General features: G+C 38.4%; 1 protein-coding gene and 1 long non-coding RNA gene across 4 annotated transcripts in view; one reads left to right on the forward strand and one right to left on the reverse strand.

Annotated features, from left to right (window-relative positions):
- CALCR (calcitonin receptor) overlaps window positions 1-23,158 on the reverse strand; it is a 170,429-nt gene that overhangs the window by 59,870 nt on the left and 87,401 nt on the right. For 2 of the 3 annotated variants that reach the window (XM_068673963.1, XM_068673966.1), the window contains exons 2-4: window positions 16,798-16,885; window positions 6,779-6,932; window positions 2,995-3,105 (exon numbers count right to left, since the gene is read on the reverse strand). In XM_068673963.1, the coding sequence (XP_068530064.1) occupies window positions 2,995-3,105; window positions 6,779-6,932; window positions 16,798-16,845 (313 nt within the window). In that variant the 5' untranslated portion in view covers window positions 16,846-16,885. The remainder of the gene's footprint in view (window positions 1-2,994; window positions 3,106-6,778; window positions 6,933-16,797; window positions 16,886-23,158) is intronic. The other variant, XM_068673964.1, reaches the window with a different exon arrangement.
- Window positions 6,943-10,437, forward strand: LOC137852333 (uncharacterized). Its single transcript, XR_011093771.1, has 2 exons — window positions 6,943-7,587; window positions 9,230-10,437. It is a non-coding gene; the product is annotated as an uncharacterized lncRNA (long non-coding RNA).

Here is a 23,158-nt window from a genome sequence, read left to right on the forward strand (position 1 = left end):
GAATTTCATTAAATGAAATAAGTAGAATTACATTTGATTGACTTAGTTGAGCACTGAGCATGTTGGTTCTCTCTTTCCCCGTCATCGTGCTTCTGAGTCATTTTCTCCGGAATATGATTTCCCCTGATTTATTTTCTAAGAGACTTTAATACACAGTCTTGGCCTGGATACTGAATGTTGAGGGTTCACATGCAATGAGTTGTTACACAGCACCCACAGGTGCAGATGGGAGGAAGATGTGATCCTATGTTGCCAGTTTTTTTTTTTTTTTTTTTTTTTTTCCAGTATGAATGATCCAAGATTCAAAGTGCAAAAAGAAAGCTGAGTGATATTTTGTTCCAGGACTCGAAGCTCTACCTGGACCCAAACAGAAGTAGACATCAGGGAGCTGATAGGCAGTGGAGTGGTTCTGCAGGTCTCAGTGCAGCCCAAAGCAGTGTGGTGTAAAGTACTTGTTTTGAAAGTCCATGGCTTTACTTGCATACCTAAAATACATGCTGAGGTGGTTTGATATTATAGGGCCTTAATGAGAAGGAAGCCTGATAGGCACTGAGGTTTTTGACTTGTAAAATCATTGTTTCTTAGGGTGAATTTTCTGTTTCTCAGCAGAAAATCTAGCTGTATTATGTTTAACACACAGAGGTTACTGAACGAAATAATGACTTGTGACACAAACTTAGTATACTTTTCTCAGGACAGTTGAACCTGCACTTTTGGACACTTCCAAGTGGCAGCCACTTCCATTAGCAGCTGAAAGATTTCTCATCACCCCCATAGTTTCTCGTCTCCCTCTTGCTTTATTAAGCCCTGGTGTGACAATCAGCCACCTGTATAGCAAAGGCAGGCTCCATGCTGGTTTATGCTGCAGCTGTTTCCTGGGGTACTCAAAAGATATTCCAGGAAAGCAGCTCCAGCTGAACCAGGAGCTGTGTCTGAGACACAGAAACACCAACCAAGAGACAGACAGAGGTGCCACAGAGGAGCAGAGGAAAGTGTGTGTGTGTGGGAAACACTGAGTGTGGGAGACCACAGGTATTGCTCCTACGCAGGACAGCAGTGAGAACAGGAGGAAATTGCTGGACGAGGCTTTTTATCCCCTGTGGCTCCATACAGATAACAGGAACACTTAAAAAATAAAATAAAGAAAAAATCTGCAAACTTTAAAGCACAGCAGAAGGAAAAAACACAGTATGTACCTGTTGTCATGGGCAAGACTGCATCACACATTTATACACTGAGGAGCCATTTGCAATCAGGCCAACAAGTCACAGATTTCAACATAAATAAACATTAATGATTGAGAGAGGTGCTTCTCCATGGATGGCTTAAGTGTTACTTTGAAGAGTGCTGTGGGAATGGAGTGATTAGTTTGGAACAAGTTGCTGGAGACAAGTGGGCAACCGGAAAAGCCGTGAATAAGTGGCTTGGGCACCAGCTGGTGAGTGGCTCCATAATCACTCCCTCTTATGGTGGGATGAGGACCTGGGAGTGGTGAGGAGACTTCTGTGATTACAGAGCTGTCCACCACCTGCTTTTGCAGGAACATATGGAGTGTACATAAACCAGTGCTGTTTGTTTTTTTTTTTTTTTTTTTTTTTTTTCCTAAGGAAAACATGGAAGAAGGGAAAGCAGAAAACTTGTAGTAAATTGTTGTTTATCAAAGCTAGTAGCCACTTGTGGAGGGTATCATAAACAAAAAGGGGGCTGAAACAGAAAGTACTGACTCCATCTGAGAGGCACCCCTGCCCTGAATGTAGGAAAAAGCATGTGTAACCTCAGAATCCAGAGCCTTGAGCTCTCTGAATGTTGGCACTTTTTGAGAACTGAACCAAGTTTGGTCAGTTCTTTTACAATGCTCTTCTGGTACCTTTAATACAAATTGCCTAATTGTTGAAGCAGTTGTCCACTGGAAATAGGGAGGTTCCTTCTTTCAAATTAGGATGCAGGTTTGAATCCTCTCAATCTGGGGCTGATATTGGAAGTTTCCCACTTGCAGGGTGAATTTTCTAACTGTGGATAGCTTAATTTAGAAAGACCAGGAATATCAATAAGTCTGTTTGTTATTGCAAATAGGATTTAGTGAGATACACGTACCTACTGATCCTACCTGGAAACTCCTCTGTTTCTAAATAGGTAATCTCAACAAAAATAGTTTTAGCTAATGGTATTTGGTAATTTACAGCTATGCAATAGTACGTTCTTTATTTTCCAATTCAGCACATAAATTTTGTTTCAACCTTGTTGAAAATGTTTAGTTTCATATTTTTAACTGCAGTTGGTGTGCTGTGTTTACAGATGATTGAGGACATCGTGGCATCAACCACTGCCTATAAGCAATATATCCTGAGAATGGAACACACAACTGTGTTTTTCTTCAAGCAATACCCTCCCTGGAGTTTTACTTCCATCTTAAATTTCCTCATATCTGTTCAGCAATATTTGTCTTGTTTTTTTTTTTTTTTTTTTTTTTTTTTCCCTTTCATTTGTCTTTTTAAAGATTCTTGATTTACTTCTTTTTTTAGTCTACACGGCTGCTAGTATTTGTATGAAGAATTCAATGAACAACTGAAACTTTGAGAGTGAAAGAACATCACTTCTGCTTATCTTCTTTTATAAAATGATATTTTACAATAAAAAAAGATTCTGATAGATGTTTCATGCCTATGAGTACGTACTTTCAGCATCTTCTATTTATTAGAAAAAATCAGAGGTGTTAAAAATGTTTTAAGATCATAAATAAGTAGTTAATACTTTCATATTTTAACAAAATGGGTTCCATGTGTACAGCAGTCAAAATTACATACATAGAAATGCATATAAAATATTGTAAAATAAAACTATATAAATTAGGCAACCCAAAGATCTAATGTATTTTCATTTCAGTCAAACTCCTTGGAATTTCACAATGATGCAAAAATGCCACTGGAAACATGCTTCCACTCAATGGCATGAATGTTCCTCTGAAAGATAAGATAATAAAAAGAAATACTGTACCAGTTGGGTCAAAGTCTGGAAAGTAATCTGGACAGTTCTGAGCAGTGATTCTGCCAGCAGGTGTGTCATCCCAGCACAGCCAACCATCCCAGGTTCGGTTGCAGAACAGACCTGGACATTTAAAGGAATTCAGTAGTCAATTCAACAGATTTGTTCCTTATCCCATTCTGTTCTAGCCTCCCAAGGAATATTGCCATCTGCAGACAATAGAGAGTTTTTGCAGAAAAAAAACTTGCTATTGCTATGCTTTGAATGGCATTTAGGTGCTAAAGTGTTCTTGTTTTTGCTAAAGCCAGTTGAACAGAACTTTGAGCATAGGATCTCAACTACATATTCCTGTTACTGATTCTCAACATTTGCAACAGACAGATACCTGTAAATTCCCTTCTGTAAAAGTAGCGTTGTTGGGGCTGTGTCCCCTAGAAGAATTGACCCAGAAAAGGCAAAGTGGGTGAGAAAAAAAGTCTTTCCTGCCAAATTAGGGAGGCAGAACACTGCTCACTCTTGATTCCCATTATGTAAATGTTACGTGGTCCACAGAAATTGCCCTATGAGACTGCTTGCAGTAATATGATTTCCTCACTTGTTGTGGATTTATTCAAGTAATGTGTTAAAACAAACAAACAAAACCACCACCAACAACAACAAAAAAGTGGTTATTTTATATTTAAAATCAGTTTGTGTTGCAGAAAAGGTATGGAAATACAGTGAGAAGACACTGACAGTGAGGTAATTACTGTTTTCAGTCAAAATAGCTGTGGATTAAAAATGGAAAACATAAATCATTCCAAATTAATTCTTTCCAGATTAGATGCATGGCAAAAAGCATATTTTTATGAGAACTTCTACATTAGCTAAGATTTTATGCACAGATATTTTGCCATTGTCAAGTTAGATGTGCTAAACACTACTTGTTCACCTCATTAATAAACCATTGTATCAACAATTTGTTATCTTTCAGGCACTCCCACGTTCTTCTCTGTCTTTGAGATAAACTTGAAAGACTTTTAGGACTCATTTTATAACATCAAAGAAAAAGAAGGGTAGAAAATGTTTGAAACTTGAGCTTGTTTCTGAAAGACAGTGCAGGAGGGGGTTGGTATGGATTTCAAGCTTTACTTTTCAATCCTTTGGCTTGCCTTATAAAGACAAAAAATCACTGACGTTGATCTATACAGTGTGGAATCTCTCTTTCAAGGTCAGAAACAGGATATACATGTATATGATATATATATATATATATGCATGCATCCATCCATAAGTAGGCACACACAAATATATGGATTAAAAACACATAACATATATGTGCTTTTGAACTTGTGCAGGAAATTAAATGGTCTAAGTCATAAACCAGGAAAGGTAGAGTTGAACATCATGTTGTTGAGTCACTGGCTGAAACTATTGTGTTTTTGGATGAACAGTGAGCATGGGAATGCTGTGCTGACCCAGAGGGATGGTTAGGCAATTCTGTGTGCCTGAGCTGCACATTTCATTACTTCACTGTTGTTTAAGGTAATCAATTCTACTTTGAATTGGGCAAGATAAATGTGTGCACATGATTCGTGACGTTGGCTTTGCTGACACAAGGCCACAGCAATGCTGCCACAGCTCACCTGTATTACACCATCTCCCGGGCTTCTGGGGATGGGATACTATGCAGCTCCTGGCAGTTCATTGCCACCAACTTTGAACCCCAGGATTAAGAAGCATTTAAACTACATTTGTGTAGGTCTACAGATTAGCTACATTGGGGACTGCAGACGTGACAGAAAAGTTAGCCATGTCTGGGCTGGCTTTCTAAAGTTGTGCCAGATCCTGGGCTTTCCTGGACATTTCAGTATGAGACTCCACAACTGCTTGTGATGAAAACGCATACGCAGTGTATGCTTTCAACTCATATATTGGGCTTTTCTTCTCAGGAGACACCCCTACAGTTGCCCTTTGCATTAAGGGAATTACCCATCTCATATTGTGCTCCCTTTCAAATTTACAGCCTTATTCACCTCCAACCCTTTATGAGATATAGATGTTGGAGGGCTGAGGGCCCTGTAACTCAGTCATGACTCATAGAGGCAAGTCAACAGTGAAAACACAACTTCAGTAGTGTTGACATCATTCCCTATTCACCTATTATCTTCACTCTGAGTTATATATGAATTAAGTGCATGTTCCTATAATCACAACAGTCCCCAGTGGCATCACTTAAATCCAGCTGCCAGTCAAAGGAGTGCAGGAGCTGCTGGGCTGTCTCAGATAGGTGCTGCTCTGCTATTGCTGACCTCCTACTCTGTGCCAGAGAAAAACACATAGAAGTCATATATAGCAAGATTTTCTTCATGTTGGACAGATGCTCCAGTCCTTTGCAACTGATCGTGTGAGTGAGGGGCAAAATAAAATTAAAAAATCAACAACAACAAAAACAAAATAAAGCAAAAAGCAAACAAACAAAACAGGAGTAGAGTGGAATTACCGATACAAAATTTTATATTTTGCGTACAAAAACAATATACTTATATAAATATATAAATTATATATAAACATATACATTTATGACATTATATAGAAATATATAAACTATTATATAAATTATATATTTATATATTTTTATATAATATATAAATTATATATTATAATTATGTATTTATAGACCTGGAGAGTAAAAGAGTAATCTGTGCAGACAGCAGGTACGCCCACCTCAAGCCCAGCAGGAAAAGGCTTGCTTATATCTGAAACATGACAGTTTCTATCTCATAACCCTGTTTAAATACTGGCAGGGTTGTTTTCTTTTTTCATGTTTGCTTGTTGTTTCTTTTATCAGCCCAAATAAAAACCCATTTGAAGCAATAGAAATTTCTATTTTCATTCCAAAGCATTTCTGCATCAAGAGCTGAGTATCTTAATAGCTAATCATTCTTTGAGTCTTACAGAGATCAATAAAATCTTTGCAGTAAAGGGTTGTAGAAGTGTCTTTGGTCTTGCATTAAAAAAAAACATACATTATCCTATTTATTATGTGATTATTTTTTTTCTTATAATATCTTCTTTTTAAACAGTGCCCTCAGCTTCTCTGTTCTTTACTTGCCTCCATTGCCACAATGCCTCCAGTATTTTTTCTCTGTCCTCCTCATATCTTTATTTCTATGATAATAGGTGATCAGAAGAGAACCCTCAGTCCTAGCCTGAAATGCTTCTTTTTTCATGGCATGCCATCATATCACCACTATTTGTCACTTTCCTTTTTCTTGACCTTAATAAGTGCATCATGTTACTGTTGAATATGGAAGACTTGGAACATCTGTGCTAGTACAGAGCATGGCAGCTATCAGTCAGTACACAACTGATGGAAAAGTGAAACAGTGAACGAAGCAAACAAACTGAAATTTATATCATTATTATTTAAGAGATCGTTGTTCACAGCCAGGCCTTCACGTTAAGTGTGCTAGAAGGTACTGCACCGACCGTTCTGAAGAGTGGTACTCCCTGAGCAGGAACACAGAAATTCAATCAGCAAAACACTGAGACAGAGATGCGCTTCACCTACACAATGGAGGTATCGTCTGCATGGGAAGGAAGGAAAAGGTGTTCATTCCCTGGGCTCATTCTAACCTTTTTTCTTTCTTAGCATCTAAGAGGATGGAAAGTTAGTGTGGAGTTGACAGCTGAGTGCTGGAAGGCAACTGAACCACGATGAAAACTATGGGTTAATATACAGAGCAAAAGGCTCCTTTATATTGATAAAAGCAAACATGGCAATATACAAACAGAAATTTAAAATCTTTTTTACCTTTTTTCCTATATGGAGGCGCTCTGTTCATCCTCTCATAGCATTTGAACTGTGAATCTATTATCTTCTGTCGTATGACTGAATTTTCAGTTACTACAGGCTCTAATGTAGGATCAGTATAATTTACAGTAGCAGTAAGACTTGGAACCATTCTCTGTACAGAAAGGAAAAACAGTTAGTACAGTGAATAAACCAGTAGAATACAATAAAAAAAAATAGGATCAGAAATCTCTATTATGCATTCTTCAAAGACATATTTACACATGTGTTTAGTATTATGTTAGACCTTCTAATGCTTGCAAAGTAAATGTTGAATTTTAACTAAGTTCACCTCATTGTAAACTCAGGATTTTAACCAAGCCCTTTTTCCTGGCAAAAGGGAGGACCACTAAATTCTTGATAAAGTCTTTAAAATCTTTTCATTTAGCTTAGTGATCTGCAAAAAATCTTTGCATGAATCTGCCCAAAGTTACACCCATGTATTTCCTCTCACTGGTGCTGATTTCTCTCTAGACTACTCAGACAAAAATACCTCAGTGCCACAGTCTAGAAACTAGCTGATTTTTTTTTTTTCTTTTCATATTTTCTGTCATTTGCTTTGAGCTCCTTCAGCTGTTAAGGTCAGGGCAGAGTTTAACCCTCACAGCCTGAGCTCAGTTCTTAATTAAGCACCTAATCAAAGTGTTCCTAAATTTGAGAGCCTGAATGATAGTCCTCTTTGTTCAAGTGGCCTCTTCTGGATGTTTCCACTCTGAGCTGCCTGGAGGGCATAGAGAAGGACCTCTAAGGCAAAGATCTCAGGTAGAGAGGTCAGTTATCTTTTCTCCATCTGTCCCTCTGTTGCACAGACCAGGTCTGTGAGCCAGGTTGGAAATGAGACCGTGGAGCTCTCGTTAATGCTCTTCTGCCTTAATCCTGTATAAGGACACTTCTCTGCATGAAGGTGATAGGAAAGGATTAGTTCCTCTGCTTTCCCAAGCAAGATCAATGCTTCTGTGGCACTTCCCCTGTATGACCCTTTACTTTTTTACTGCAAAGCTATACTTAAGTCACTGCAAATAGATACAGAGTCGTTTACAGCCTGCCTCAAAGCTTAAAACTCCTGTAAGCATGCAGGCTTGGAGTTCTTGCGAATATTTCTTATTCAAATCCTGCAATTCCCTACACAAGCCATGCAAGTAATGTAACTAAATGTTTTTAATGATATTTTCTCCATATGAACAGGTGTGTTGAGGACTTTAGGAGCATGCTTCAGACTATATCGATCACCCTCCATATACATTTGAGTCTGTGAGATTCATATTAACGCCAAATGCTGTAACAGAGATCTTTAAGTAGGCATTTACAGTTCAAACAAAAAAAAAAACAACAGGTTTTTAAAGTTCAATCATCACCCTACTTCTTAAATTGTTGCTTCCCTTCTTTTATTGCACATACAAAGCAATTTTATCTCATTAATACATTAATTTATTTTCCATTAGCACAGCTAAAACACCTTTGTAAAATACATAGCAAAACACAGTATGTTTGATTTAGGTGAAAAAAAAAAAGAAAGTCATTACTTTATACAGATATTTTTGTGCCAAACCATCTCAGTTTAATATTTTTAGGCTCTTTTATCTAATCAATTGCTTTTTTCTTAGTTTAATCCAATCTCTTTTGATAATGTTATTTTAATTTTGACCTGTATACAGCTACTATGTGAAGACTGGAAGACACTGATGGTAGCTTATCTCATTGTTCTCAAATAGGAACTTGAAATAAAAGTGGGGGAAAAGGAAGGAAGATATTTCCTGGTAGATACAATTTTATAGCAATTTAATGTGTACTTATGTGTGTGTATATATGCATGTACAGATAAATTTAAACAGTGAAGCCACTTGAAACATTTCATCTGGCCATTCAAGTGAAAATATGAAGAATCTAGAAAGCCAGAACAGAAAATACAGAAGCAAAGCCAAACATATCTGGTAACCCTCATTTATGGAAAGATTAAAGAGGCTAGCAGGTGTCCAGGAGTTTTGTTTGAAAAAACAACCAGGCAATGTCCCAGATCCAGCAAGCACTGCAGGAAAGAACAGATGATACTCTTCCTCAGGTCTGCCTTTGTGACCACGTATCACCACAGGCTTCAGTGCTTCCCTGAAGTGATTCATAGATACTCCATGCTTATTTATTTATTATTATTTTTTGCATTCTTATTTTGAATATTGCCTCAGTTCCAAACAGTTTGTACTTGAGCAACGCTGTAATGAATAATGCTATAGTCAAAGAAAGCTAGAGGGACTCTCATGTCACTGTCTCTGTTCTTGATGATTCCTCTGCTATTGGGGTTTAGTCTGGGAAGGCACCCCTGTTTTGAAAGCATAACCATATGATTATGCTTGGAAAACACTGCCAATTTTCTTTCCCCTGAAGCAATATTTTTATTTGATTTTTGTTTCCTTCTAGGAAGGAGATGATCTGTTCTTCAGGTCTGCTGGACCAAACAAGATCAATTCACACTGACAAAGTGACCAGAAAGACTGGGGTTGCTGATCATAAATACTGTTGCAGTTTCTCTTGTTTTATCTGTACAGAATAAAGAACAACATAACTATGAAATAACTGGCAAACTTCAGCCACAGATAGAAATTATAAGTACTTTCAAAGTGCTTTGGAACACCTTTCCCTCCTTTTAACTTGTTTTGGATCTTTTTTTACCCACCATTTTCAGAAGGACAGAAGATTTTTCCCAGACGATTGCACAGTACAGAACCATATCAATTTGAATCAAACGTAAAATGTCATCAGAAAAGGAATGTTATATTTGTATCTTTTAACTGGTGAAGGTGACATAGTTCGTAATGAGGGGTGATAATTTGGTGGGGTGAAACACAATACAGAATGAAGACACCTTACTCTTCAAAGTCAGTTTCATAACTTGCTGTATGTAAGGGACTAATTCAATTCCTGAAGAAGTCTGGGTATAGATTAATGAGAATACTTTAATATTTTGAGGCAGAGAGTTCCTGTGGTGGTGGATAGGATAAAACTTTTGGAGAATGCCAAAATTATTTAAAATGCTCAACCATGTAACCATCCTTCTACCTCTGAGCAAAGCAATCGTGGCCCATGTTAAATTGCCAGCAAAACTCCTATTGCTTACATTTGGGTCAGGAAATCACTCAGACAGATTAAAAAGATAGATGAGAATATGCCACTAAAACTCAATGGAAATTACTTCATCGGGGGAATCACTTAATGGCCTGCAGTAAATCTAAAGCAACTTAGGTAAAGAATGAAATATTACTGTTAGATTAGAGCTGTCTTTTAAATTATCTCATTTTTTTTCCTTATTATCATACACAAAGAATACGATTTTCAAAGTTAGTTGTGCACGTATTTCCAGAAAACTTTGATATAATTGTATAGCTTGTGTGTGGTGTGTGAAATCAAAGTACAGGGTTATATGTATTTTACTTGTATTGTTCATCTGTGATATGCCCTCCAAATGTACTCTTCCACTTGATTGTTATCCCTCATTTCTGTTTGCCTGGACTTGAAAAGCTGGCTGTGGAAGTTTGAACAATATTTAATTCTACCTTAAAACAATATGACCATTTCAGTTGACTAACACAAAATAAATCTGCTGGCTTGCTGGAGGGTGAGCAATCACACTTCTGTTTGCGATATTAGTGTTTTCTACCATGCACAAGAGAATTGCGTGTCTACCACCACTCTGGTGCTTGGGGCCTAATGCCTGACCTCCCTGAAGCCAGGGGTAGTCTTCTCACTCAGCTCAGTGGGCTGATGGTCCAGCCAGGATCCTTCCTGGGGCTCAGTCAGACAAAGATGTTAGTACAGTCCTGATTTGTTTTATTCTTCCGGCACTTCTTACCTTAAGGGTGAGGAAAGGGCAAGTGGGGCAGAAAAAAATATCTGGGTCAATATTCTCTTATCAGAGATAGAAGAAGCCTGGGCATGGCTACATATGGGGAAAACTATAGCATGCTAATGGGAGAGACTGGAAATATCCCATGAGACTCGGTGTATATATATCATATCTGACATTACTTTTTTTGATTATATATAGTTACATTGGGAATTAAGTATTAAAACATGTATTTTTACCATTAAAATCCAAGATCAAATCATTTCCACCTTCTTAGTACCTATAGTATAGACAAATTTTGAATATTCAGCCTTCATTACTGCAAGTTAAAAACCTTTCCCATCCATCCACTGGTTACTTCAGATGGAAGTGTAAATTGTGTTGATACAATAAAAGAATGCCTCACTCATTTATAAATATTCTTTATTAAAGAGAAATAAGTAACTCACAACTTAATAATCAGGATGTGGTGTTCAGAGCCTGAAAATGATTGGTGTGATTTCTTCAGATGAAAACTGTTTAAGTGATGTCCCATGCAGCAGTTTAGCAGCCGTACATATGATGTCACTCCTAGAAGTCCAAGTAAATGACGTCATACATACGACCACCAAGCCACCACCTGACAAGTGACTGTTATAAGAAAGTGAATTATCATGACAAAGAGAAACAACAGGCTGCTAGCAATGCTGAAGGTCTCTTTATACGTAGAATTGGTAGAAAAAAAGCAATTTGGAATAATTTTAAACTATGCAGAAAATACCAAATAGTGCCCCATTTCTATAAGACAGACACCTGCTATTAACATATACTAGATTACGTCCATTTCTGCAAAAGAAAATCCAGATAAAGCAAGCATAAAATTAACTTTTTTTTTTTTTCAATCCACAAATATTTTTCTTCCACCATCAAGGAGCTTGAACTGTTGACTATATATGACATGACAGAAAAGGTATTTGCAGCTTTCCTTTCTCTTCCCCCCCCCCCCCCCCTTCCATTAAATGCAGCAATTTTGCAACATTTACTGTTGAGCTCAGTCAAAATATATTACAGATTGTGGGTGCTACAACTGTTTGTTATTGATTTTGATAGCTCAACAATATACTTGGCACATTTTTCTTAAAACTGCTATGTTTAGTCACCACTTTGTGGGTCACTAAACCCCTGTCCTTCAATATATCACATCTCTAAGTGAGAGCTCAGCGTGACTCAGCCTAGTTGCAGAGCCCCCATTGTACCTTGATTGTGTTTGAAACACTTTTCACAGCTACGAGTGTCAGGACAGAGAAGAAAACCACTGTGATACCTTAGGAAGGTCATTAGCAGAAGGTACTGAGTAAACATAGTAATGATTTCTTATTCATTATAAATGTGCCTAGAAACAGCAGACAATTTCTTTGAGGAAATACCTCAACATGACGTGTTTTTCTTAACCTCTGAATTTTACATTTTTTTCCTCCTCAGTTGCTGTTGAAGCAAGATGGAAACATATAGTTAGATCCCATACAATTTATATTGCCGATTTTGGCAGCCATGTAAACAAGCAAGAGATTATCATCCACAGTAGATGAAGACAAGGCACTTTTAATGAAAAGCAGCTCCCTGACTCTCTGACAGTTTTTTTCCATTGCTGCAGTCAGTACTGCTCACACAAGGAAGCTTTACTCTCAAGACAGCCTGATGCAAACTGTGGGCTTAAAGGCAGGCTGCAGAATGCTTCACAGATTTTGTCTTCAGCTCTAATTGTTTTCTTTCAAGAGACCTCTTTAGGGCAACCAGCTGCATTCTTATTTTATTAAGAAAAAAAACAAAGAGAGAGACAAAAAGGTCCAGCTCACCCCAGAACCTCAGGTGAACAGAACAGAGCAGGGCAGTCCTCTCCCTCCTGGAAAACTGTGTGCAGCCTGTGTCTGAAATTCTCAAAATAATTCTCATCAATTTTATATCATCAGCAAAGTACTTTCCCAAATCGTCCTTGCATGAGAAGAGCTCTGGAATTTGCAAGTCCACTTTCTTACAGCTTGAAAGCAAGCCATAGCAACATAGGAAAATATGCACTTCTTCAGCACCTCTCCTGCCCTCTGAAGGGTAGCACCTGTTCTGGACCAGATGCTGGAAGAGTATTTAAGCAGGAAGAGTCTTATGTGTACAGTATCTGCACAGACACGGCTTTTAGAGACCTGTGGTGAAACCTGGACAGCAGCAGGAGCTCAGGGAAGGACATGGACATGCCACCTCACTGCTGAATATATTGCACTGGTAGCTGTGAGGGGTCAGACACATGCACCATGAGCTCACTCACTGTGGCAAATGTTTTACTAATTGGCTTCTGGAGACTCCAACCTACTAAAGCCGTGCTCCGAAATAAGCCAGTTTTTGCAGTTACCTAAAATTACATTTAGGCTTTCATGTAATTAATGTTCTGTGTTTTATGAATTGAAATTATTCACAAGCCTTTTAGGATCTGACACAATGCACTAGCCTGTGTATAGTTTAGTGACTGAGGCTTGGTAACAATTTAACAGGTTTGGACTTCATGAAGCTGTACAATTTTTTTTTTTACTCAAAATGATTTTATTTTAAAATACAATCTTGGTCAAATTGATTTAATTGAATAATGGAGTGGTCTTAAGCTACAGCATTCATTTGGTCCTTACTGACCACTTTGTGGTTGGCTCAGGACAACAAAATTGCAATATGTGAGAAAAACTACTGCATCCATCCTCATTTACAGGGCAAGACCAAACTACCATGTGTAGAGATGGAATTCTCACTAGGTGAGAATTCTTACTTGACAAAATGAGGTAGAAAATGCAATTCCCTTTTCTCAATGTCCTGCAAAATTGATCAGTCACACAGGAAAAAGACCCAGGCTTGTTTTCTCCTCTTTCTCATTCTCTGTAGTTTGATGCCCCTGGATACACCGTGCCGATGTTCTGTCTTTCTCTTGGAGAGGAATGTGCACCTAGGAGATGAACTAATTCCTCCAGCATACAGGGGTTTGATGAAACATATCTCAGTCACATTTTGTGGCTCTCAATAATTACTGAAAAAATAGTATCAGGAATAAAGTGAGCTAAGTAATATTCCCTGAGAAGAACAGTTAAAATTTCCAATAGAATTCACTTTGAATTACAGAGCAATATCTGGTGATGGTGGAAGCATTGTCATTACTGTACATCCAAAAGCAAAAGAAGCTATCAGAGAGAAAATTAAAAAATCTTCATTTTTAACAAGTGAGTTTTGGAGCAACCAATGTTTTATTTATTTTTGTTTGTTTGTTTGGCAAAGGACAATTATTATTGACCTCTTCATAGAAGAATAAAGTTCTACCCATTCTGTGTAAAAATTACGTATGTAAGAGAGATGGTTTCTATCAAAAGGTACCAAAACCACCTGAGGACTGGTCTAAATGCTGGAGACTATGGGAAGGAGAACCTATGGACACCTTGTAACTAGGGTCTAGGACAAAACATGCAAGGAGAGATACAGGACTGGAACTTACACCAGAACAAACAGCATAATCAGAGAGTTTGCAGCCCAGAGGGAAAGCTAGGACCACATTAGGCTGTGTTACTTTGGAAGAATTTGCATTCATCAGTGTGCTGGGAGTGCAGGACACAGACAATAGGACAACAGTAAACCATCAGTGCCAACAAAATAGAAAGATCTGGAGAATGGTTTGTGGGGTGGGTAGAGGAAGGGGGTGATCACCCATGTCACAAATCACTTTGATTGCTACATCTTCCTCAACCTCAGGCAGTGGCTAACATGGACCTCCCATGGCTCATGGTTCTGGGAACCAAAATGTGATTAGAAGATCCAAAAGAGCAGGAGAGCAGGAGCAGTCTTTTTGGGAGAGAAAAAGAGACACCTTTTTCTTATTACAGACCACAAAAAAAAAAAAAAAAAAAAAAAAAAAAGTAAAAATTGAATGCCTTCTACAAGCTACAGATGAAGAAACTTTTTGGAAAGATGGCTGCTGCCAAATATTTTTCATATTTGATTTAACAGCACTGTTCTGACAAGTGCTATCAAGAAAACAGTTTGCTCATGGTCTCCTTCTACGACTGTAGTTTATCCCTTACCAGAAGATAAATTGATCTAAGAGGTGTCTAACTAGATCACAGTATGGCCACTGCAGTGGGAAAGGATGGAATATTGAGCTGGGAACAGTGAAAATGTAAATAAATTTGTGCTTAAGTTATTCAGACTGGCCCTCTGGAGCAAAAATGTCTAAAAGGAAGGGGATGCAGATCTCACCGCAGAGTTTCTTAAAGAAGCCCTAGCCTCAGAACACTGCATTAAGGAGCACAGAACCAATACTACATGTGTGATACCATGGGTAAGAGATTTAAAAGTTTGTGGATAACAGGGGAAGGATCAGCCCAATCCTTCAGGGCTGACCTATAAATTCATGCTGTAGGTCAGAACACCTCGCTCAGTAAGATCTGTTGACAATTCTTTTTATCAGAATATTTACAGTCCTGTCACTTGTCTGAGGAAGAAAAATAACCTGGAATTGTTCCTTCAGTTGGCTTCACTGTGTTATAGGAAGAATTGCAGTTCTTTGCCAAGGCTCCTGTTATGCTATGCAGACCAGCCAGGACTATTCACATACAGAAGGAAGCTGATGTCTGTTGGGCTCTCTGGCTTAGAGAGATCTCTGAACATGCATGATGTCCCAGCCAGAGCATTGCTACGTGCATCCCTTGCAGGGCTATGTGTAACAGCCACAAAATGCCACAAAAAACAGACTACTCTGATACACATCAAGGGAGAAGATTTTTGCCAATCACAAGGATGATTCTTCAGATCATAACTAATTTTGTGTTAGTTACTTTTGAGACCAAGTTAACAGAAATACGTTAACTCTCCTCTGTTCTTCCTCCTGCTCTCTAGTTCTTCTTTGGTTGAAGGTCCTAATCCTGAACTATGAATTTAGTATTTTACTAATGTGAGGTGTTATTTGCTGTTGTCCTGGTTTCTCCATGATCTCATTTATCTGTTTTATTCCATTGTTCTCTTACTGTTCTCTGTTTCCCTAACCTACATTTTTTTCACATAAATACAAGTCGTGAACAGCACTGTGGGGAAGTTATACTAGTCTGAAAGAGAAGGAGGGACACAATCCAATAAATAAATTAGGTAGAGCAGTCCCTACTGCTCCCCAGTGTGTCTATAGCCCCATTTCTACAATTTATGCCCAGAAAGCGTGTGAGCTGATGGGGAGACACACAAAAATGTTTCACATTCAGCTGCTGGAAGAGAAGTTGAGAAGCAGAGGGGCATGAGGAGCTTGCCAACAAAACACAATCAAGAAGAATAAGACTCAAAGCTTTCTTCAGGAACACAGAAACAAACAACAGGGGAAAAAAGTGACATCAGGCATCCAACTAACTCAAACAACACTCATGCAGAGAGATGCTTATTCCCAGTAACATCATTCAGACATGTATCAACTGCTCTCTAGTTCAGGATCTGAGTAGTGTCCTCATTTCTGACTACCTGAAATGTCTTTGATTTTATAATAATTGTGAACCATTTGAGGTTTCACAAGCAGAAGTTGGAGAAACCATTCCACTTACACGAGAGGTATTTAGTCAAGTAAAATCAAATTTGCTACATATTTAGAACAATAACTACATGACCACATTGTATATATTGGAGTAACAGAAATATTGAGATTAAACAGATGAAAGTAGTGTTTGAACCAAATAACTAAACTTTACACTGTAATTTGCCATTTCTATTGCTTTCCTAAGAGCAGAGTAACCATAAACAGTAAAAATTCACAATTAAGTCAGTAAAGTCTCACACAACAATGTTAAAGAAGTTTTCAAACACTTAAGTTTCCAAGTCACTGATATGTTGTAGTCTGTAAAATAAGAAAATGAAAAATCACATGCATTACCTTCTTCAGACTTGCAGTTCTGTTTCACCAAGGAACAGTAGTTTCAATTTCAAGCTTTTATGAGGTATCTTGGTTAGAAACTTTATAAACCTTACTTCAAAATTTATCAGCAAAGGAACACATTCCTTCTCCTGTATTCTAACAAATATAATCCAGTATTCCTTATTTTTCTGAACATTGCCACAGGTTTAAATTTGGCAGGTGTCAAAAGCAGTTCATTTTTTTCGTACTTACAATAAGAAGGATAATCAGTAAGAAGCAACCGTGGGTTGTTTTTTTCATTGTGGAGTCTTCCTGGAGAGACACGTTGTAGCTGACCCTTCTGGGAATTAAAGAGCAAAAACAAAACCAGCATTAGTCTTTATTTGTTATAATAAATACCTGTAGGCAAATAGTGGGTTTTCACACTACCCAGTGCAGCTAGCTCAGCTGGACTGTGGGCAGATACATGGCAGAGTAACCCTCCAACATCAAAAATGACTGCTTCAGCCACACAAAGTACTGGAGAAATAGAGCATGGCCAGGACTCCACAGGCTTGGAGGAAACATGTTCAGCAACTTTCTGCTATTCTTTTTCTTTAATATATCAGCATCCATCTCTCCTTTCTAGGAAAACTATCCATGGGTCACCTTATCATACTGCATAGCAGTTGTGTGAATTCAGATGAGTAGAACTCTTTGCATTAACGCTTCCTTTGCACTTTTATAAAAAAACAGAACTTCCGCATTAGAGAAACATGGCTTTTGTGAAGACACTGTGCCTACTAATGTTGTAGGGACTGCTCAGAGTGTGTGGACCACAGGTGAGAAACATGTCTATAGGTCACTTTCTGTCACAGTAAGAAAGGGCTCTGTCTACCATATCCTTACTCTTGAGGCATCTCAAAAATTAAGAGTGATGTGTTTTCTACCCGAGCAAACAATGTAGGCAGTAACCTACATGTCCAAACCCCAGAAATTTAATGGGAAAAAGGCACACCGACTTGGATGCTTAGTCTACTTTACATGTAGTGAGCAACACAATCACTTGTATAACATTTGTTTCTGCCACAGAACTGTAACAGCTTTTTTCATCTTGAAATGGTCTGGAATGTCACCCATTTGCAGAGAGAATTAAAATATGAGACAACCATCCTCATTTAAAGAAATAAACAATCTCAAAATGTAATAAAGGTGTGTCACTTCCACTGCAATCCAATATGGCTGGATGTAATCTCCTACCAGTGGGAGTGCTGCAGTCATGTGTCACTGAGATTACATAAACACAAAATGATGGAAAAGAGGGTTCAGAGGATTTGCCTCTGAACAGAAGTAGTCTTGTTACTGTCTGAGCCTTGCCAGAACCATTCTGGTGTGCCAGAGGTAATGGGACAGGCAAATAACACAGAAATAATACATAATTATGCTGTCAGACATATATTCGTATTTGATCTGCAATGACAGACAACTCAACTGAAACAAAAATTGGACAGCTAGGTCTGTGGAAAACACCTGGAATTGTCTCCATCTTCTGTATACTATTTCCTGCAGTGTATATAGGTTAAAATCTGCCAAAAAATTCATGGGCATATAAACAGTGGGCCTTGGTCAGCTGCCCAATGAGCAGACACATATGCATAAATATGTGTATCCATACAATTACACACTATAGTGTAAAGCATTCTGTAATGTGGTGTAAAGCCAGTCTTGCAGGTGCCTCTATTCTTCTTGCTAGCCTTGATACTTCTGCTGCACCTACAGGGATGTACTAAAGAGTACAAAGGTAAAGGGAGGACTTTGCCCTACAACCAGTTGACATTTTTAAAACACAGACCACTTACTATAAATGGCACAGAGATGAACACAATATTGTGATTTAGAAAGCATAAGCCAAATCAATATCAGCTGAAATTAACCTGCGATACATCTACTTTTCCTGCTCTTAATGCTGGAAGTGCTTGCAGCACTATGTTGGATTACAGCTGTAGCTGCAGGTAAATTTTAGCCTGGTGAGATTTTGTGAACATTTGTAACAATATATTGAAGAAGCTATTTAAAATACTTCTTGCTCCCATACCATCTAATTAAAAATAAAAAAATAAAAAATCTGTAAAATATTTAACTCATTATTTTTTCCCTCTGTCAACAGTGATGACTATGCCATATGATTCTACATGCAAGTAAATGAGTAAGAATTATTTCCCACACAAAATCTTATATAGTCTTGGTATTTCTAGTCTTCTTTGAGCCAGCTCTAACCACAGGAATGGCCAACATGCTACTTAAAATCCAGTACCTCTTTTTTCTTCCTTTTTCAGAGGAGTCTTTTCCAGTGACAACAATTTCAACAGGCTAGATTTTAACAATGCTAGTATAAAGTTCCTGACTCAGAAGTAGCTTTTCTCTACTCTAACAATACGAATGGGCACTACTCACGCTTGGGTTAGCATCAATATTGGATGAAGGATAATGAGCACATTGAAATGAAAAGGCAGGTACAGGGGAAAAAGTGCTGACATATAGGCAGGGCAAAAACAGCGTGGTGGCAGAAAGATTCACAGAAATGGGAGCCCCAGGAGATGGACCCTGTCAGACTCTGGACAGAAGGGTGGACCACCTTCGCCACAGCTCTTCCCCATCACCAGAGATCCAGGCTCAGGGGTGACATGACAGGTAAACTCAGGTGTGCAAAACGGCACACTCAAGTGCCTTGAGTTTGAGACTCCTGTGCAAAAAGTATGGCACACTTACACCTATTCCTGCTTCTGCTGCCATGGGCAGCCTCCTTGCAGCTGAAGGAGGCTGGGAAGCCCAAAGCAGCCTTAAGCAGGGCATAGCTGCACTGGATCTGTGCTACCATGAACACAGAAGAAGAAATCAGAAACCAGCCTGGTTCTTAGCACATACTCATGTCACAACTCTACCACATTCTGGCTTTGGTATCTGTCTTTCCTTTGTCTTCTTCTGGCTGTTTATTGCCACCTAACTTGTGCTACCCCCACAGCCACTTGATAGGACCATGCAGTGAAGTAGGTCAGGAAATTATTTTTAAAGTACACTTTAAAAAGTGTAAGTTTTAAATGTGTTTGTTTGTTTCTTTGTTATTTGTATAGAGAGGGAGGAAAAATAAATTCTAAAATTTTAAGCTGTTTTATGCATAGGTATTTTAGATGATTCTTCACTGTAGATGTTTCAAGGTATTCCTGAGGATTTCCTGAGATGATTCTTACTGCAACAAACATCTTGATTTTTAGAAAATATAGTGATAGCTATTGGGATCACTGGAGCTAACATGAGAATGGTTATTACGTGGATCAAACACCCCAAATTTTGTTTCATTTGCTGAAGTTTTCAAGCAGGTTTTAGGTGCTGCCCCAATTCATGTTTCTCTACAGTTTATCTTTTTTTCTCATGTCAAGCAATATCCTTGCTTGAAGTTAAGATAATATAATGTGCTTCATACATTTAAGGTTCAGAACCTCCATATTTAGTGATTAATCATAGGGACACTGTTAAAGCCCAGTACATTTCCATGATTATATTAATTCTTCATCCTTTGTTGCTTATAATAGCTATGTATGAAATCCCAGTCTATTTTTAAAACTAGAATATTGTTCTCTATTTCTTTGTTAATGTAGCATAGCTCATCATGTGCTAAAATATTCCTCCTGCTTCAGCTATTATAGTAATACCATGGACATCTTGGGATTAGACCTGAAGCTCATCTAAGGACCAGCACAATATCCCATTTGGTAATGGCACTTCTTTTGGCCTTGTCCTGATTTTCTCAGCTGTAATATTAAACTGAAAAGGGCTTTAATTACGATTATAATCTGTTTACCTAAAAGGGTAACAACACTACCACCTCAGTCATTTGCACAAGTGGCCTGAGATGGCCAACAAGGAGGGTCAAATTTAGTCAGAAATGGTGTAAGGGGGAAGATTCAAGAGGGGGCAGCAGATCAACATTTATTTGCTGAGGTCTGAAGAGAAAGTAAGAAAGAAAGGCTTTTTGAAGGATGAACTGGAAAAAAAACTCATTTAATTATTCTGCTCTGATAATTCTGCAAAGCCATATTTCACAACACCTTTGGAAGAAGAAAAGATTTTAATAGCGCAAAACAGGACTTGGAGGATTTGTGACAAAGTACAGAAGAGTGACATGACAATATCGCTTTTTCTGTGATTGTGTTACCCTTGAAGATTCTGTAAATTCACTTTCTACCTCCTTACTTGGCCTGCATGTTTTTTGATGGCTTCCATACCACTGCTGAGAAGTTTTCTCATGCTGAATAGCTGTGTAGCCACCTCCCACTCCAAGGTCTCTAGGATTTCATAACTAGCACAGAGGCTTGTAGATCCTCTTGGGGAGAATCTTGCCACCCAGTGCAGGAGGACACCAGCCTGCTCTGCTTGCATCAGTGCTGGAGTAGGAAAAAAAAGGGAGAAGCTACTCAAGAAGACACAGGCAAGATAGCAGCCCCTGTTGATGAACATTTAGGGAATTTGGATCCTAGGAGGAGGTTGCTGGTCCATTTCGTAGAATTATAGAATTGGCTTGGAAGGGATCTTTAAATTCATCTAGTTACAAATTTTAGTTTCATGGGTAGGGACACCTCCCACTGGACCAAGTTGCTCAGAGCCCCATCCAGCCTGGCCTTGAACACCTCCATGGATGAGGCATCCACAGCTTCTCTGGGCAACCTGTGCCAGTGCCTCACCACCCTCATCATGATGATTTTTTTCCCTATAACTAAGCTTTGGACCAAGAGTCAGCTGTGCAATCACACTTCTATAACCCCAGGTCGTATGCAGACCAGCACCACAGCACAGTAGTTACAGCCCCTTCAGGAAGAGGAAATACCATGAGTGAGATCCCAGCTGTGAGAAAGAGAGAAAATTCCCTCCTATTTTTCCAACCACATTCTCCAACCATTAGCCTGCAATGATCTACCAGTAGTTTAACTGGCACCATGATCTTCTGACAGGCCATATTTCTGAAAATGGTAAGCTTTGCTCGGTTCTTCCTAACATGCCAGAAAGCTGGTGACCATTGGTCCCAGGTTGAGAAATGAGGCTCCTTACAATGTTTAGTCAAGCGTCTATGAAACCGAGGCAAGGCTGAAGGTGTATTGGCTATCTTTACACAGCTCTTTGATCAGTATTTTTATCTAATCCTCCTGAAGTTTTCATATGAAAGCCTTAGAAATATAGGTTCCATATTCCCAATTTTTGGTGTTGGACACCTAAAGGTATTGCTACATGAAAACTGAAGACATCTAGGTCACTTGCTGGATCTTATCTCATTTCTTTGGTAGGCTTGAAGATAATTTCATTATCAGGGAGCCAAATGACGATTGGTTTGATGATTATCCAGTTGTTACTCAGGCCATTAATTTCCATTATCTTGCTTGTTGGGGAGGGTGAACTGCATCTGTAGAGCTGAGTGGGTGCTATGTTAACAAGTGGAAACTATTAGCTATGGCAAATAGGCAATTTCAGAGCTGCACAGATCAAGTGACCAAATAAATCTACTTTATTGATTCATTTGGATTACATGGGAGTTGCAATGTTTAAGGCTTCATTTTCCTACTGAAACATAGTGAACAGGAAGGGTCTGTTTTACCTTAGTCTTCTCTTTAACCAAATCCTTGACAATAAATTGAACAAACAGAGGAAGAAAGAGAAAGTAGCTGCAAACTTGGCTGTACTTACTTTTGGGGTAATCACAGGTTTTGAAAAGCCCACACACTACATATCTGGGCGGTCAAGGTGATCATACACACTACACAAAATGAGGAAGATGGCTCTTATTAGACTAGATGACAGACAACTGTATTTTGAAAGAACAAAAAATACAAGAAATGTGCTTTGAATGAGAATTATATACTGTGCTTTTGTATCCTCTAATGGCTAATGCAAAGGGACAGGATTCGTATCACAAAATAGTAACCAAGAAAACTACTACTTTTTTAGTACTTAGGAAGCTATCCCTCATCCCCCTCCTGGCTGTTGGTCAAGAGATTTTATGAGGCTTAAAAGAAAGTGGAAGGAATGAAAATTTCACGAAGTACTTTGGCGGATTTCTTGGTACACAAGGTTTGCAGTACTTACAAAGACTGAATTCTGACATTTCTTTCAAGTGTACTCTGGGAATGTGCAAAACATGACATATTTTATCCCAGGACATATTTTAGCCCCCCATTAACAGGAGTATTTGAAGCACTTCTTGAGATTAGCCTCCACAGGACTCCCTGTCCCTTGTTGTACTTTCAGTTCTCTGAAGTTGGTAAAATCATTCTGTTTTACATATGAATGGGTGTAGGAACAATGTATAAAATCCTATTTTGTAATCATAGTAATGGATCTCTGGTTTTGGCTGGACATGAAGCTATAGCTATCCCAGGGAAGAGCCATCCTTGTTTTTTAAGACAGAAACAAAAAGAAGAAAAAAAAAAAAGAATGGAATAGAATAGGACAGGACAGGACAGGATAGGATAGGATGGGATATTGTAGAATTGATCTTTAAATATAAATGATAGACATTTACTGCTGCAATAAATATCAGAACCTATTGCTTTGGGGGTTACTGTGCCTCAGCCACATGTCCCTAGCT

This window comes from Anas acuta, chromosome 2 (genome assembly GCF_963932015.1).
Source record: "Anas acuta chromosome 2, bAnaAcu1.1, whole genome shotgun sequence".
In the NCBI taxonomy this organism is placed as follows: Eukaryota; Metazoa; Chordata; class Aves; order Anseriformes; family Anatidae; genus Anas; species Anas acuta.